General features: G+C 41.7%; 2 protein-coding genes across 2 annotated transcripts; one reads left to right on the top strand and one right to left on the bottom strand.

Moving 5' to 3' along the window:
- Positions 1 to 1178: 1178 nt before the first annotated feature.
- Positions 1179 to 9283, bottom strand: MDH2 (malate dehydrogenase 2). The gene is made up of 9 exons (XM_088530071.1): positions 9165 to 9283; positions 7543 to 7711; positions 7027 to 7110; positions 5946 to 6055; positions 5278 to 5403; positions 4565 to 4642; positions 3310 to 3409; positions 2452 to 2603; positions 1179 to 1479 (listed from the first exon to the last, which is right to left on the bottom strand). Exons 1-9 carry the CDS (start codon positions 9225 to 9227, stop codon positions 1348 to 1350), a joined length of 1014 nt encoding a protein of 337 aa, XP_088386197.1. The 5' UTR covers positions 9228 to 9283; the 3' UTR covers positions 1179 to 1347.
- Positions 9284 to 9421: 138 nt separating this feature from the next.
- On the top strand, positions 9422 to 17741 carry STYXL1 (serine/threonine/tyrosine interacting like 1). Its single transcript, XM_088530070.1, has 9 exons — positions 9422 to 9567; positions 9967 to 10028; positions 10495 to 10621; positions 10972 to 11028; positions 11954 to 12099; positions 13441 to 13586; positions 13684 to 13775; positions 15263 to 15372; positions 17541 to 17741. The coding sequence occupies exons 1-9, from the start codon at positions 9465 to 9467 to the stop codon at positions 17670 to 17672; spliced, it is 975 nt and encodes a 324-aa protein (XP_088386196.1). The 5' UTR covers positions 9422 to 9464; the 3' UTR covers positions 17673 to 17741.
- The last annotated feature ends 558 nt before the right edge of the window (positions 17742 to 18299 follow it).

Raw genomic sequence — 18299 nt, 5'->3', positions numbered from 1 at the left:
TCTCATCAAAATACAGTCTGTATTAGAATTCAACTTAGAATTCAACCTACGTGGATTAGAGCAATTCAAAGCAATAGGGTAAGCAGCCCACAGAGCACGGAGGCAGAGTGAATTAATAGCTTCCTTCATTAAAGCTTACCTTGAAAGAAGTCAGCAACTGAGCTTGTCATCACCATTTTCTTGCAGACATTTATTTTTATATTTGCATGAGGATGAATGTAACCAAAGTCTATCTAGATGCTAAATCAAAGCTTTTGTCCCTGTCTAGAAAGAAGTCACTTTATCATTTTATTATTTCCTTAGAGCAGAACTGACATTTCAACTGCTGTGCCCTTTTCCTAATACTTTCAAGTAAATTTACAAAAGAGATTAAGGCAAAACAACTTAATAAACAGGCAATGCCACCTTCTAAAAAATAAACACACACCCTTCCTGGATCACCTGATGGGAAGTTTTTCCTCATAGGGCTCTTCAACCTGCCTTGATTGTGTTTGACCACATCTGTTTTCTCAGCTGCTGTGCTAACAAGCAGCCCAAACTATCACAAAAGGCAGCAAAGCCCCATGCAGGGAGGAACAGGGGAAAAACTGAGCACCCACACAGGCCAGGCCATACAGATACCATCAATTTCAAAACTATAAACTAATACTGCAGTGCATTGTTACTGTTGCTTACTCTCATTCATTAGTTAGCCTTTTTGAAGATAGAAGCTGCTTAAAGAAGCATGAAACGCCAACCTTTACTTAAAAGGCAGATTATTTTGCAACTTTTGTACCAGTGGAAATAAGAAAGGTCTAAAATCAGCACAGGATTGATTTGAGTGAATTTAAGCTGGAGGAACCCCTCTTGCTCTATTATCTAAGTTCAGAGGGCAGTGTTCATCTTTAAAGACCTTCACAATTTGGGGAAGAAATGCATGATTTTCAACATATTTAAACAAATATAACTTCAGGCTTTCTTTGTCTTGAACCCCATCCCCGTCAGTCTGTACAATTAACTCCCTTCAATTACATTCCCTTCTGCAAAGGAATGACACAGGATAGTTCTTATTTACAAGATCTAATAACTGGGCCACCCTTTTACGAGGCTGGTATCTCATTACAATCGAAACCGATAACCTTTCAGACACAGGCAGCTTCCACCTTCAGAGATAAGCACATGAGAACAATTTCAGTTGATACACTGAAAAAAATGAGGCTGTTTTATTGACGAGTAGCATCTGGCAACAATCATTTAGCTAATACAGACAGACTTCAACCAAAGCACAAGCTTTGAATCAGAAGTCGTAAAGTGACATGATGCCTTAATAAATTAAGGAAGTTGCAATTCCTCTCCATCATCAATGCTTCACTTGAAGTTCTTTGCAAATTCCTCTCCCTTCTTAATAGAAGCCTTCAGCTCAGACATAGCCTCAGCAATCATCTTCTCTTCAAAGGGGGAGATCTTGCCCACACCTAGGTTCTTCTCAATTCCATTTTTCTGAGGGAAGAATTATTTAAGAATTAACCATTCACTTAATTAACCAGGGAACTTAACAGCTCTGATTTACTTATTATCCACCTACAATAGAGACCCAGCCTAGGACCTGTGCTGCCTTGCAAGGCTCTGGAGCACCTTGCTCTCTGCAGCAGTTTTTATAGCCTTCATAAGCTTCTCATTCACTGCCCACCCTGCAGTATGAAAGCTGCATATCCTGCACTAGCCACCTGGTGCTTTTGAGGGAAGATGGATGCCAACTGCTCCTTTGTGCCCTGCATGACACAGACCTGCATGGGAATTCTCTCCTAGTGTGAGAGCCCTTCATTTGCCACTGGCTTGCAAATTGGAACTTCTTCAGAGCTGCTCTCCTGGATGCTGTTCCAGATCTTAAGTCTGCACCCGAGTCCTTCCCTCTTAACACCCTTCCACTTCCATTCCTTCATCAGTTAGCACTTGGACAACACACACTGCACTTTCCAGCCCTGCTGACTTGCCAGGGCTGCAGAGTCTGTTTTTCGCCTCATCCACAAGGGAGAGTGGCAAAGGAAAACTCCTTTAGGGTCAGCACAGCTAATCTCTTAACCCATACTGTAATTTCCACATGTCTCAATTTGTGTGGGATTTGCTTGCAGCAGAACAAGTTGAGGTGATCACATTGCAATTTCGGGTTAATTATCTGAAAGCTCTTCATAAATGGGCACCAATTTGCGGTCAGTGCGACCTCTTAACACAAGTTACTCAGTGAGCTGCAGTCTAAGGGTGGACAAAAGCAGCAGCACTCCAGTGAAGCAGCAGGTTGGTGCATAACTAAAATATCAAAATATTCAAGAACTCTTAAATGTATGCTCATCTGTCAGTGTGAGTGAATCTTAGTATGAGACAAAGTTGAATCACTAAACAAAAGGCAGAGTTAGAAAAACAAGACTAAATCAGTAACTGCTGTTTATAAGCCCCATTATTTTAAATACATACCCCAAGTAGCAAAGGTGTAGAGAAGTATGGGCTCTCTGTCTCTTCTGATCGAACAAAGGAACATTCAATAACCCCCTCCTTTCCATTCATTGCATCCACCAGAGAAAATACAAATCGAGCACCAGCATAGGCCATAGACAATGTTGCAGATCCTGTAAAGTCAAATCACTTTTAAAACACAGATCACGTTTCAATATGTTTCTTTAGTATCAAAGTGTTTCCATACAGCTATATTTATGGAGCTGCAGCGCCATTTACTTCAAACTCACAGCCACTTTGATAAATCGCTGCAAAGCACTGTTTCCTACCAGCAATTTTTCTTTCTCCCTCTTCAGCCACCCCTCCCCTCCAGCCTATGTATACACACTTATAGACAAGAATACAGGCAGTATTCACCATATGTAAAATCCTCCCCTTTTCATTCTCCAGGTCTGCCTCATATTTGCAAAGAAAATTACTGTTGTGCTTTCATTATTTGTAATTAATTGCAATCTGGGCACAGTCCGAACACTGGCCATAGAAGACCATAAGCCTCAATCTTATCACTATGCAGCAGGTTTTGATCACCTACACGCTGGTTAGCTGGCCAGATTCAGAGAGACACAGCTTTAAAAATCATCTTCTGTACCAAAGTAAAACATTCTGCAGGATCAATTAATGCTTGGTCTTACCTACAAACTAAGCTGCTTCTACTGCCATTTTGAGACAGATACTGACATAATAAAACAGCTAAATTTGTAAGCTGTAAGCCCAATTCATAATTCTACATCATAATTTCAGTCAAGAATAAACTACAGTTGGTACTGCCTTCATTCAATTCAACACGGAATTATTTAAAAGCTGTAGCCAAAAACCAACCTGCTCCTGCTTTAGCTTGGACAACTTCAGTGCCAGCTTCCTGAATTCTCCCTGTCAGCTTTTGCAGCTGATCCTGAGGAAAGTCCACTTTTGGTGTGCACTAAAAATAGAAGAAAATGTTACTATTGAATACCAGAACCTCTATAGATTCAGTATAAGGCCACCCATCCAGTGCTTTCTCTACAGCTGATATTGTTACAAGAAGTTTTAACTAGGAAAGCTAGTTATCCCAGCTTACAGGTTGGGTGACAGACTGACCAGCTAAGGAAGCTCACTAAAGCTTCTGGTTACCGTATGAATTGTAACAGTTAATCATTCCTAGATTGCTCAAGAACACTCCACAGCCTGACTACAAAGCCAGGGCTTGTCAATTGTCCTCCAAGCATATAACGGGCCCTAGGAATTTCAAAAGGCCACCTACTATATAATCAGGTCACTGTGGCATTATGGAAGTCAAGAGCTTTATGAAGCATGCACTCTGCAAGCACTATTTACAAAGTTCATGAACCTTCACATACAGCTCTGCAAGTATGTTAAGAGCAGTGTCACTGTCCCCACTGGATTCAGCTGCCCCAGGGCCTTTCCTCTTATTCCCTAGAAGCATGCCCTCTGTGAAGGATATTTGATTCCTGCTTAAAGCAAAGCTTTGCCCTTTTCCCAGGGAATTGCTCTGTAGCATCCCTTTGTGTTGTACATATTCTAGCCATCTCCTCCTGAAGTTACAGCCTACTCTGGAACTGCATTTTATTTTTCCAAGAGCTTCTAGTTTAGGTTTAGGGCAATTTTTATCTGACTGCCAGGCATTACTGAAGGAGGCCTCCACACAGAACCTGAGCTTTGCCTCATTTCAATTCTGGGCACTGAGGCAGTGTTTCCAAGCCTCCAAGGCAAAGACAGTTTCATTTTCCCACTGAAGCAAGGCGTTCATGTCACTCAACAGCTATTAAAAACACACACACGATGCAACACAAACATACCTTGGCACCCACACTATTCATCAGTGCTTATCCCGGAACTCCTTAGGGGAAATAGGGGAGCTATTTAAACCACCCAGAGGAGTTCAGATTTAGCTCATAAGCATTCAAAGTCTTGCACCTCATCTCAGAGAAAAAGCATCCACACAAAAGCAGGGATGATTGTGTGTGCTGCACCCTAGGAGGTTACGTGCCACGACCAAGGCGCTTCACATCAACTCTTACATCCTGATGAGGAACAGCACATAGTGCAAGAACACACAAGAGGCACTATGACCTACCTGAGAGATGAGAGGGATGATAGTCTTCCCTGCATGGCCACCAATAACTGGGACACTTACACGAGCTGGATCTAAACCCTAAAGAAAACATGAAACTTCACTTTCTGAAGCATATGGTTAAAAAAGCCATCACATTTCATTCTTTGCCCTAGGTATGTGGACAGATCTATAAGTCAATGGTAATATACAGAATAGAAGTATCACACACAGTTACACTCCAGGGACAAAGCTAACTCTATGCTGTTAAACTCCATGTTATCCTGATGACAAGTTATAAAATGGTATTAACATAAGTTCACAAAAATAACAGCAAAACTATAAACTCCACCAGTCATTTTATTACACCTCCTAGTACTGTACAAAACATTTTATAACAGCGGGCACCTTCCTTGCAGAGATGCACTACAGTGCAACCTTCTCTGCTTGCACCAACAGAGTTAAAAACGCCAACAGAATTAAGGCAGACACATAGCTCACTCAAAGGACAGCTATGAAAATGGAAGGTCAAAGTGTCCTGAAGTGAATTTTGCAAGACAGAAACCCTATCCCCAAGTTCATCCAAAGAATAGAAAGTGGGAAGTGTTGCCTTCACCTCCAGCTCTGGAGAAATCTGAGCTACGTCAGGTCTGTCCAGTGATTTAAAAAGCATTTTGATAGATTTGATGACAGAAGCATACAGCATCCCTCCTCCAGAATCTGTTACTATGACCTACCTTTAGCTCAGCCACAAAAGTGTTTGCTCTGACAATGTCCAGTGTTGTAACACCAAAAATTTTGTTGGGATTATATACACCATGCTTCTTGAAGATTTCTGAAGTTATGGGGATGGTTGAATTTACCTATAAGCAAAAGTAGGCAAATACTTATTAAGAACATAATAATTAAGCCAATGCATAAACTGCACAAGCTAGTAAACAACCCAAAGTAAACTTCAAGCTTGAAGTCTTCTGTAACCAGTTATTTCAGTCTCTAAATTAAAGAGCAATTTAGAGCCAGGCTGGATTAACTTCTCCATTTGAAATAACCATCAAGAGAATAACTTGTTCATTCACATTATAAAGGCACCTCCCCTAATGAGCTCTATTTCAGCTAATATGCCAGTACATATTATAACCACAGTAATCTAGATGTTGATGAAAGTAAGCATTTTTATACCCAGGGCAAATTTAACTTCAATATGGACAAAGGCAAACTGGTAAACTGGTAATTAGAACCAAGCTTTAAGGGTTTTTCCCCCGACACACCCTGCTGTGAATACGCTACAGATCTTGAAGATTACAGTCAAGAAAACACTAGTGAATGTCACAACAGGAACTGTGTTACTCTAGTACTCAGAGCCTGGGTTTTCTCTACATATTCCAGATCTCTGGAACATCCTTACCGGGTTAGAAATAATACAGATCATGGCTTCTGGACAGTGCTTTGCACAGGCAGATGTCAAATTAGCCACAATGCTTGCATTGGTGTTGAACAGGTCATCACGGGTCATACCTAAAACATATTCAGTTCAATATTTTATGAAGCTACCCACAGTTCACACATTATTTGGCAAGCGACTCAACCAAAAAGCAATGCTCTACTCTGGGTGGAGATGCAACAACTTTGGCTTCTGATTTACTATATCCAGAAAACTCTCCAGTGGCAGTAATGGGGCAGCTCTCCCAGTTAATAAGAAATGACTCCCTTTATTATAGATCAGCCCTTTGCAGGAGCGACCACCTCAGGTGTAACTGTCAGAACCTATTTCATCCCAGCAGCTTGAGGCATCACATTACTGACCCTTTTAATTATCAGTAATGTGCATAGCAGCACAGCTGCTCTGAGGATGAAATTCCCACCTATCACTGCAGTCAAAACACTAATTGCCCTGTGCAACACATTAAGTGTTGCATAAGGGCTACTGCTCATTTCTGGTGCAGAAACTACTTTATTCATAAAAAATAAAAAAATTAAAAAGTGATGGGAATAAAATCTATACTTCCTCTGCATTCCCAATAGGACAGGGTAGGAATGAAACATATCAGAGATGCTAGGAAAGTTTAAGAGCATTCAAAAAGCCTCAGAAACGGTACCACAAATGATGGAAAACAAACGGCTTATTTTTTATTCTGCTGAACAAATGAAACAAAGGACCAGTCTCTGAACACAGCTGTTTTGTGTAAGAAACAGTAGGGAAGTTCAGGATTACTTACAGTCTCTCTGAAATGTCTTTGCATCTCACCCTTACACAGAAACTCCAGAAATCAGAGCTGATCTTTATTTTACAACAGATCTACATTAAGACAGAAGTTAACCCCAGTGCCCAATACCACAAATTCTAGGTCAGTAGCAGATCATTTACATTCAAATCAGCATCAGGAATGTCTCTGCCACTAAGGCACCAGACACAGCGCTATTTAAACAGCAGGGCTGCAGGGAAACACTTCATGGAAGCCCTGGAACTTTTAACAAGGAGAACATACCTGGTTTCCTAGGCACTCCTGCAGGAATTACTACAACATTACAGCCCTTCAAACATTCTGGCAACTGCTCAGGCCCCAAGAAACCTGGAATGCAAAACACCTAGGCATTATGATTTTGCCAGTTAAATAAACCTGACAGTTGAAAAAAAAAATTACAGTTAAAAGCACCCAATTCTTTTTTTCTTTTGCCTTCAGTTCAGACTTATGCTCAAAAGCAAAACAACAAGGTTAAAGATGGATCCTAACATGCTTTGCCGTTACATGTTTCAAATACGACGAGAGTTGTGAGAACCTTTTTTTTTTTTTTTTTTTTTTTTTTTTCGAAAAAACGTCATACCTCCCGTTACGCATACTTTTAGAGCCTGCTTTGTTACTACATAGTCAAGCACTGCAAAAAGTCTCCTTTAAGAAATCTTCGAATTGAATGAAGATTAGAAGATTAAGCTTTCTTTAACTTCGTCAGAACTTATTAATAGAGTTCTCTGCACACACGTTGCGTACAGCAGCTCGCAGTACCTTTAACTTGGGCTCTTGTCTCGATGTGACTGAGGTCAGCTGCAACACCCGGAGTGTGAGCGATATCGTAGAGGCTGAGCCTGCTCACCAGCGGGCTGTTCTTCAGGAGCAGGGAAAGGGGCTGCCCAATCCCTCCGGAGGCTCCAAGCACTGCTACCTTAGCATTGTTCTGAGGAAAAATAAAGACAAACATATAGGAGATGTGTTTTGGTCATTACCACTCAACTGGCCTTGGGGATTTCAACATGCTTTCTTTGCTTTTAGTCCTATTTCTCAATTTCTTTATCAAGCAGTACGCAAACTGGCTTGCCACTTAAGCTGTATAAAGCTATCCCCATAACTGCCTCCCAAAGATCTTCAGGATCTATCGGTAAAACACATTAGAAAGATCTTTAAAAAAAAAAAAAAAATCTGAGCCTCAAAAAAGGAAGAAAAAGCAAAGTACTCCAAAGGATTAACTTCCTTCAGCTGTGAATTGCTGCTTGAGGCTAATACCTGTCATCCTTCAGGCCTAGAAGCGATTTTGCACAACACATACTTAGCACTTTCTTCAGTTTCAGCTGCAGTATCAAGACATATGTCGTCTCATTCAGACAACTAATCCTTTTGGATAATTTATGGACAAATAAACATTGCATGTATATGAAGAAAATAATGAGCCTGAAATACATTTCAAATAGCACTTGCAGCTGCCTCAAAATTGAGAGTTAAGAACATTGTGCCAAGAAGCACATAAAGTCAACTCTTGTGTTCCACTGGTGAGCCAACTTTATTTTAACATGCTCTCTGGAAGAAAGTTTTCTCTCTTGAAAACTTGTATTCTTCTGCTTGGAGAAAAGAAGTCCTGCCAAAGGAGAGGCAAGTCACACTAAAAGACTTGAACAGCCTTAAATGCAACGGTTCTGTCGAAGCAATGAGGAACCAAAAGCTACTGTGGACGTGATGCGGAGATGTGACGTGGTAATACAGTTTCCCCTGATAAGGGCATTTTTAATCACTCTGTCTTACCCGATAAAGCCTTATTTGTCCCAATCACTGCATGAACAGCTTCACTATCACACTATGACAGGAAATAAAATAATTTACCCAGAAGCTTGATCAAGTTTACCTTAGTTGCAATAGCAAAATAACTGAACAACTGTAATTTAGCAAAAATACTCTCCCAGGGAGAGCAGAGTTACCAGACCCCACCAGAACAGCTTGCAGGCTTAATAACGCTGTCACTGTACTTATGACACGGCTGAGACCAAGAGCTCGAAATCTCATTAGTAATTAACACAATCCCAAAGTAACCACAAGATCCTCGCTGGTAAAGCCTGTCTTTGCGACTATGACTGTTATTCCAGGGGCTGCCACTAGCAAACTTTACTTTGGAAGATAAAGTGACCACATGACCCCTTTTCCTGCCCTCTAGGCCCGGGGCTCACACGCGAAGGGCTTCAGGCCAGGATCGCCGTTCAACCCGTGACCCTCCAGCGCCCTGCTCGGTTTCCAGGAAGCGCCGGAGGAGCGGGGCACATCCAGGCCGCTCCCTCGCGGCTCGGGCCGGGCCAGGGCTGCCGTGCTGGGGAGGGCGCGCGCTCGGCAGCCCCGAGGAAGGGGTGTCCGGGCGCGGCGCGTACCTGGGCGGTGGTGGCGAGGCCACGGGCCAGGCCGGCGGCGGGACGAGCGAGGCGGGAGAACATGGCGCGGCCCCTCCGGTGACTCCAACGACCTCCGCAGCAGAGCGCATGCGCTACTCCGCGCCGCACGCCTCTCGCGAGATTTGAGCGAGCCCGCCCGCCTACCCGGCAATTCTCGCGAGACTTGCGGTAACCTAGCAACCGGATGGCGCGCGCTGCCATGGCGACAGGCGCGGGCCGCGGCCTGTTCCGGGCAGCGGCCTCGGGACGAGGCCTCGGCGGCGCGCGGGGCGCCCGGCCATGGCGGGGCTGCGGCTCTGCGAGCCCACGGAGCTCTACAACATCCTCAACCAGTACGCCCGGCTCTGCAGGCTCGCCGAGCCCAACTACCTCTGCTTGCTGGGTGAGGCAGCGGAGCGGCAGCCCCAGCGGCTTCCTATGCAGGTGGACACGCCAAGGAATGGGGGGTATGGGCGGCCTCCCAGGGCCCCAAGCCGGCAGACACGACTCCAAAAAAATAAAACCAAAAAGGGTGCCAGGTACTGTGATATTAAGTGTTTTGAGTGGGCCCCATTGTGTTGGGCCTGAAGGTGGTAGTGTCATCTGGTGTTAGGCCAGTCTGGGATCACCTCAGGATTGTGCTTCATTAGCTCCATTTTGCAAAGTCCCAGTTTCTAAGAAATAAACTCTGCCTATCTCTCCTTGGCATTGGTGCCTGAATTCCCATTGACTGAACTCAGAAGAGGAGTCTACTTTAAAAGTACCAAATAAGCCATCTCTTCTGCCTCGGTTATTTTTTCAGATGCCCGCACTCAGCGTGAGTTCGATGAGAGCCATATCATTACTGCACGCAAGATTGAACAGGTGAGGTGAGGTTACCATTTGTTTAAGCCATCCCTGGACTTTAGCAGTAAACTAAAACTGGCTGAAAAAGAAAGGGAATTGTTCTAGTCTCTCCTCTGCCCCTATCAAACATGTTTCATTTCTACCACTGGGGGGATGTGTTTTAACACAAGAGAAAAAGAAAAGGTGGCCTCAGCAACCCCAAGGATTGGGACATAGAAGGCGAGTATCAGGAAAAATATTGCACAAGACTACACATATTGTAGCACTGTCTTACAAAGAACAGTGCTGACATCTTTACCATTGAAGCTGATGAAGCAATCCCGAGCAGTTTATGTAACTCGGTCTTTCAGAATAAAGTACAAATGTAGTCTCCAAACGCATCCTGTAGCAACAGAGTGGTAACTTGCAGGATGTTTGTAGGGTTGATGCCTCAAGAAAAATGTGAATTTGTTCTCCTGATAGAGTTCTTATGTGATTTTGCTAGAGTCCTACAGGGGAGTATCTGGTACCGGATTTGGAGGAGTTGGAGTGTGTCAGATACTGTGTTGTGTATGATTGCGAGACCAGCTCTTTGGATATCTGTGACAATGAGAAAGAGGAGAGTGAAAAAGGTACGTCAGCTGGCTTGCTTGTGACTCATGTCAGTCAAGACCTCATTGCAAGATAGATGGTCTTCACCTTCCTCATTTAGTTTTATGAGCTTGTTTCGAAGAGATCCAAATTATGCTCAGTTTTATTTGTGAATACTGTGATACACCTCTCTTTTCTTACTGACTATATTACATATGTTCTTAGGCTTCATAAACACAGGTTTTATTTTGAGGCTTCCTGGCAGGCCCAGTTCCCTGTCCTTGCACTGTTCCCCACAAAGTTCTTCAATGCATGTAAAGAAAAGATTTTTTTTTTCTCTTCCCCACACACATTTCACTGAGATTTGCCCTGTCTACCTATTCCCTTTTAGGGGCCAGTGCGTCTTCAGAGATTGAAAATGCTGAGTCAAATTCCCTATGTTCATTGAGTGAGTACTTCCTTCTAAGGGTTATTAAAACCTGTCATATTATCATGTTTAAAATCACTGAGAAGGCTGAAGAATTGGAAATTTTTCCATGAACTTGTGCAGTCTTCCTTGAACCATGTAAATATTTGCCTTCCAAACATTCTTTGGCAAGGGGTTCTGTTATATGAAGAACTACTTGTTTGGTTGTTCTGAACCTGGCTCCTATTAGCATTATAAGAACTATTATAGTTTTGGCAAAGATTTACATCTAGGCTACACCCTGATTTCTAAGGGAAAAGTCTGAGACTATAAGGTGTGCAATTAATGTGTGTTCACAAATGCTGCGTAATGAGACATTATCAAAGCAAGGCATGAAGAATCAGAAGCAGGTTTCCATTGTGCTAATCCTAAAGCAATCATAGCTAGAGGCACCCTGGATGGATCTTGTGGGAGAATGAGGGGGAGCAACCACCTCTCACATAATTTGCATCACTGAAGATAATGTTTAAAATAGTTGGGAAAAAAAGCGTTTAAGCCACCTCCTTCTCTCCCTTTTGTTTAAGGCAGACAAAAGTGGCAAAGAAAAGAGCCTCCATAAAAAGTAAGATGATTAGATTGAAACTAGTAATACTGCCTTATTAAAGGAAGCTACTATAAGCATTTCCCAAAGGATCATGGGGAGAAAAAAAAAATATTTGGACCTACAAAAGAAATCACGAGGAGAATAAGATCAAGAAAAGCTGTGAACGCCAGCATGCCTTATTCTGCAGCAGTGATTAAAGAATAAGTAGCATTTAACGAGGCTTTCTACAGACCATTAGATGAAATCCTAAACCCAGTGAAATCAAAAGAAGTTTGCTATCAGTGTCAGTGGCCCAGATTTAACCCCAGATGCTGATGGAGAGACTAAACCAGTGCTGGCAAATAGCTTTTTTTATCTCATTAGATGCTGAGGAAGGAACTGCTGTTCAATACGGCAAAGACTTAGAACAGTTCACCCGCCACCCTGTGCTCATCCTGAGGGGAGGATACAGGCGTTTTACAGCCTCCTATCATTTTCTAAGGACTCAGAAGTTATTCTGGATGCCTCAGGTGAGATTAGACTTTAATTTCCAAGTAGAAAACATTAGCATTCATATTCAACTGACGATGGTTAATGAATTCAAGTTAAATGATGTGAACATGAACCAGAGTAATTTCAAATACAGGATTTGAATGTACTTGGAGTTACTGTGCTTGCCCTGAGCCACACCACTAGGTCTTTTACAGCTACATTTTGTGTCTTTTCCTCTTTTATTGCATGGAAGAAAAGCTCATGAAAACAAACTGGGAAGCTTCCTGTGATGACATTGAAACTGGCCTATTAGAGAGTACCAATAACTAAACAAACATTACAGAGTGATTAAAAAAAAAAAAACAGGTTTCTCTAATCTCTTTTATATGTGGTTATCTGAGATATTAGAGAAGTAAATGTTTTTAGACAGATTCTGTGTCTATAAAACTTTTAATCTGCAAGGATCACAAAGCACACGTGTTGGTGCCTGTTTCAACAGGCCCAGAAAGAAAACAGCCATCCACTGAAAGTTTGGCATCCTAATAATTTGGTTTTGCTTATAAAAATGATGTATTGAGTTTATTAAAAGCAATTACCCTCATTTTACATCCATGGCAATATACAAAAAGGGGCACTTTTAAAGGGCAGAGGACATATGATTGCAGTGTGTCTTTCATATTCATTATTCATAAAACTTCACATCTGGTTCAAATGAAAAAAAGCCCATGACGTGGTGCTATCCTGTGGGATTTTAAAATGCAGAAGAAAATCCTTTTTTTTTTTGATGGGTTATAAACTGCTAAACTTCTCCATCAGATTCAGTTTGATACAGAATACTTCCTTGCCGCTCAGCTTAAGCTATTTTATTCTGCTGTAGCATTAGCTGAGTTTCAGTTATGATTACAGAGGCACAGTCAACTTCTGCATGTTGTTTGCTTCTCTTGGCACTTACCTGCTTTTATTGGCTTTCATGCAGCACCAATCAAAAGTAGCTGTGAACTTGCTTTGTGCCACCACCTCACACCTGCAGCTCTATCAGGCACAGATGATTTCACTGAGGCCTGCAGACTGTAACCAGATAATGACTCTGTTACACTGCTGTCCTCCATGCATTATAAAAATATATGTATTCTGCCTCCCATTTAACAATAATTTTAAGTAATGCCACAATGGCAGTAGTTAATTGCTCTCTACAAATCTAGTAAAGATTCCAGTATTTCAGAATGTTTAGATGACTAAATGACTCACTATACTAGAATGTGTCATGGGCTGCTGACTAAGCTTGTGTTCATTTCCTCACATTACTTCAGTTTAAGAACTTAAAAAGCTAATAAGAAAATATATGCTTTCTAAACGGAGCCCCTGGTTTCCCTCCACAGGAACTAGACAACTTGAAGCCATACCCAGTAGAGATACTGCCTGCAAAGTTATATATGGGCAATTTCGAACAGGCATGTGATCCAAAAATTCTCAAGGATTTGAAGATCAAAGCGCAAGTCAACATTTCTAAGCAGCCTTCAGCACTGTAAGTTAAGCAGCAGGTATATTCTCCTCAAGTGAATGTGCACATTTTTGCAAAGTTGTTTCACTGGTCCATTTAATGCTGTGTTCTCTTTTTCTAGGTTTGCAGAAGACAAGCTCCTCCATATATCTGTTCCAGATTCTCCCAATGCAGATCTTTTCTCTTCCTTTTCCACTATTTGTCATTTCATAGGTGAGTTGTTCCTGATCTGAAATACCTGAGATTTTGTTTACTCTCAGATATCAGATGGGAGTGACCACATCTTGCTCAGACAGAAGGGTTGTAATCTCTCAATATCAGTATACTCCCAGGCAAGTCTGCACCCCAATGGATGGATCTTTCATCAGCTTATGAAATAGCACTTGCTGCACACAATGGCCCTCCTGTTGAACAGATTTAGAACTAAAAGACTACCCTGTAGCCAAAAACATTATAACCAAAGTGTACAGTAAGAAATGACAACATGATACAAGCAAGAAAATAATATCTGAAGATGTGTTTTTCTAGTCGTAAATCCAATTTAATGACTAGCATGTATGGAAACTCAAACAGGACTCAGTTCCATACCCTACAATGCTTCAGAGGAAAGTCTACTTCTCACATCAGTATGTGGAAGCTCCCTAAATAGACTGTGAGAGTTTAGTAGCTGTAACCCTGAAAACAGTAGTCTATAGTAGATTATTTAAACAACATGGTAGCCTATAATAGATTAAACTGAAGCAATTATGAATGAACACTAGACTGAAGTTCTCCACATATCCTCAGAAGAGAGGAGGTGAGCTCATGTCAGGTATGTGTATGTGCGAGGCCATTTCTACCCGCAGAACTTAGAACACAGCTCGAATAACTCAGAAAATTCTACTTTAGTATTTGATAAAAAAACTACCTCTCAACAGCAGTAAAGAAGTGGCCTTGGCCTACAAGTTCTAGAGTGCAATTGTTAGCATTCCAAAACATGTCATGCTGTCTGCTCTGGAGAGGAAGGGAAAAAATTCAAAAGATTAATTGTAAAATACTATAGAACCTGTATTTTCTATGAGTGATGACATCCTCTTAAAGCAAAGTGGTGATTTGTAAAAATGAATTTGTTAATCTTAGCAATAATCATTAGCCAATATCCAGAACATAATAAAAACACCACCCTACCTGGCAGATACATGTTTTCTGCTGGTGATCCCCACAGAGGGATAAGGTACATGAAGTCTAAGTCCCTTCCAGCTCTAGAGCTGATTCCTTCACCTTGAGCATAGAACACTGATAAGACATTGCTGATGCATTGGTCAGAAATGCTGGTATCTTTATTCTCATCTGAGAAGAAAGTGGGTGGCTGATTTGATGTTGACTACAACTTATGAGTCATCCTAAGCCACTTTCATCACAGTTACAAAAAGGTGAAACTGATCTGTCTTGAAGCATTGACTGGTCATTGTCATTTGATTCTCATCTTCTCAGCCAATTTTTAGCTCAATAAGTTTCTAACAAAAGACAAACGTTTACAAAACCATGACCTGGCAGTGCCCATCTGTTCCTGTCAGGGTTCATGAGCGCTCCTGTCTCTCAGGCTAGTAATCTGTCAGCTTTCACCGCATCTTTACTTTACAATTGGAAGCTTTTTTTTTTTTTTTTTTTTTTTTTTCCTTCCCTTCCCTGTATCACTAATGTGGCATTTCTTTATTCAGACGCTCAGATAAATTATGGAGCAGTGCTGGTGTACTCTAACCTGGGGATAAGCCGGAGCAGCACAGTAATCATGGCCTATCTTATGCATTCCTCACAATTTACCCTGAAGGTACATCACTTTCATACTTCCCACAGATGCTGACTAGGTCTATAATTTATTTCTGTTCCTGAAATCTTCCTGATAAGGAATAAATTATCTGTGCTTTCATACAAACTGTCTACTTGATAATGTAATAGATTTTATTCTATCAGACTGTCTTATTTATACCATTAAAAACCAAATTTGGGATCTATGACTTCTTAATGTGGCATCTATAATATCCTGTGTTTCCTGTCTTAGCTACAGGGCTGCAAAAATAACACAATGGTTACAGTTTTTAGGGGTTCTGCTTTCCTGGATCTGAGAACGAGACTACTAGGAAGCTACTTGAGTTGATCCCATCTCTTACTACCATGGGGCTACAGGGAGGTTCAGACTCTAGTACTTACAGAACTCTGACCCAATCATTTTCCTTAGAAAAAAAAAATCTATTTTTTCCCGTGGAAGCAATCACCTCTCATTGATATTACCATAGGGAACTCTGGAATGAGATAATACTAGACCAGGAGGAATCTGGTTTAAAGAGCCAGTACATTCCATTCCATAGCTCTTGAATTACACAAGAAAACTAAGGAAGGTTGATAATTACCCAGCTGTGTACTAGACTGGCTGCTTTTACCAGACTTGGGGTCCTTTTTGACTTTGCCGACAACATACCAGCGTTGTGCTGTTACAGGCAACATTTCACCGTGTTTGCTTCGCACCAACCAGGCTGGCATTATCTGATCAATGGGAATTGAAAGATGGCTCCTTAAAAATGCTGTCTTTGTTTGAAAAGCAGCTTTCTCCTGTGGGAACTTGAAGGCTTTCAATGAAGCTGGGCATATACCTAATCATTTAATTGATTATGTGCAAGCATTTGCAACATAAGAGGAAATTGCCTACAATTGCCTACGTGCCAAAGGGTAATTTCTGGTTGAATGTGCCAGCAGGGCACTAGATATTATCAGGCCTCCCATACTAATGCTGGGTGTGATTGCTCCTGCAGACTGATAACCATTTCCTTGCTGTTTGCCCCTGCTTGCTGCTGCAGTGCAAAAAGTCAAAGGCTGATCATTGCAATTTCTCTCAGCAGGTTGGTCTCAGCATCTTGTCGAGGAGGGGAAAGAAAAAGAAAAAAAAAAAAAAAAAAAAAGAGGGGTAGGGGGCAAGACCATAGCAGATTCCTGCAGCTACACTGTTGACCGGGCAAAGCTTTCCTGGGGGATTACCCTGGCAGACAAATGTGTTTGTTGCAGACTGGAGCAGTGCAACAGACTCCTGCGTGACTCTTCACCCAATGTAGGCAAAGATCTTTGAAAACTTTTAGTATGACTCCAGGACTCCCAAAGACATGGATTTTGCAAAAGAAGGGCATGTTCGGGACGTGAAGCCTGTTATTTGATTAGTATTTGGCGTGTTAGTAGGTCTACTGAGTTTGGGGGAACTATAGTTCATCTGTGCCTTGGGTTTAGAACAGTAAATATTGGATAATCAGCCTCAGAGCACGCAGAATCACTGAGATTAGAAAAACAAACTAATGGAGCACAATCTTTTAACCTTTGGTCTCATTACACTTAAGCAATCCTCTGATTGCTGGGGGAGCTGTTTTGTGAGTCAGATGAGCACTACCTGGTAAACCCAAAATATAGCTGGAGCAAAGTGGGGTGCTGTCAGTGGGCCTGCCACTTACAGCAGAGTTATGGCTAATTACATGAAGCTAATAAATAATGAAGATGGCTTTAACACAGTGGGATAACCAGACAACTTTCCAGCTGCTTTGCCACGTCAGGTCACACTAATCCAGAAACACGATAACCTTTGTTGCTTAGCTGTAGATAGCTGATACTTCCATGAATGATAAACAAAGCACTGAAGAAATAGCATTTTGGTGTAGCCTGTGGTGGAAATCGAGGACTGCATCACGCAGTGTAAAATAATGCAAAATATGTGGCAGAAAGAGAGAAGCTTGAGCTGAGCTTATAAAGATGAAAGGCTTCGAAGTTCTCATGCAGGTCCAGACTGTTCCTACTTTGGTAGCCACGTCCTTATCTACAGGTTTCTACTATCCAACACAGAATACCAAGAAAGTAAATAAAAAGCTGTGTAGCTCACAAGTGTAGCATCTTGGCATAAATACATGAGCTTTGCTTTCAGTTCAAATTCCTAACACCTCCTTTCTTCCTTTTTGTTTACAGGAAGCTTGGGAATACATTCAGAAATGCAAAACAAATATGAGACCAAACCGGGGCTTTGTGAAACAACTTTCATATTGGGAGGCCCAAATCTATGGAATCACAATCACAGACATCACTGAACCAAAGTATTGACAGGCAGCAAGGAAACACCAGCAGGGAATGGTGCTTTCCTGTCTATGCAACAGCTGATCTCCAGGTAGAAAGAGACTTGAACTACATTTGAAAAACATCTTAACATTATAAAATAGCTTTCATTGTTAGCAGGCAGCATTTTGGGTCAAGTTGTGGAGACAAAAGGGAAACCTACTTGTGCTGTGGAAGATGGTGGTTTGGGGAAAGGAAAGCCAGAAGGATGAAGCCCCTTATTCACTACTTGTCTCTTTCATAAGAGAAGGTGATTATTATAACCACATTATCAGCCATACTCATTACCCTAGCTATAGGGAAATGATCAGAACTCTCTCTGAAAAAGTTTATCAGTCCACAGTGAGGGATGGTTATTTGAGAGATGAACTACACCTGGTTTCAGATGGAGAAGCAGAATTTCCTCATTTCAGAAGTTCCTCCATTCTGCACTGTCTTCTCAGAGCCTGGCAGACACCCAGATGCAGAAACAGCCTCTCACAGGCTTGCAGATGGGGTGCTATGGGGCCAGCCTGCTTACCAGGACCTCATACATATCTTCTTTTTACCTTTCTATATATAACAACTCCTTTTTTTTTTTCCTTTTATTTTTTTGGATGACAGAGAACTTTGAAG

This window comes from Tinamus guttatus, unplaced genomic scaffold (genome assembly GCF_059628265.1).
Source record: "Tinamus guttatus ecotype Peru unplaced genomic scaffold, ASM5962826v1 Tinamus_guttatus_pri_ptg000356l, whole genome shotgun sequence".
Classification (NCBI taxonomy): Eukaryota; Metazoa; Chordata; class Aves; order Tinamiformes; family Tinamidae; genus Tinamus; species Tinamus guttatus.
This window is presented reverse-complemented; position numbering and strand designations above follow the sequence as displayed.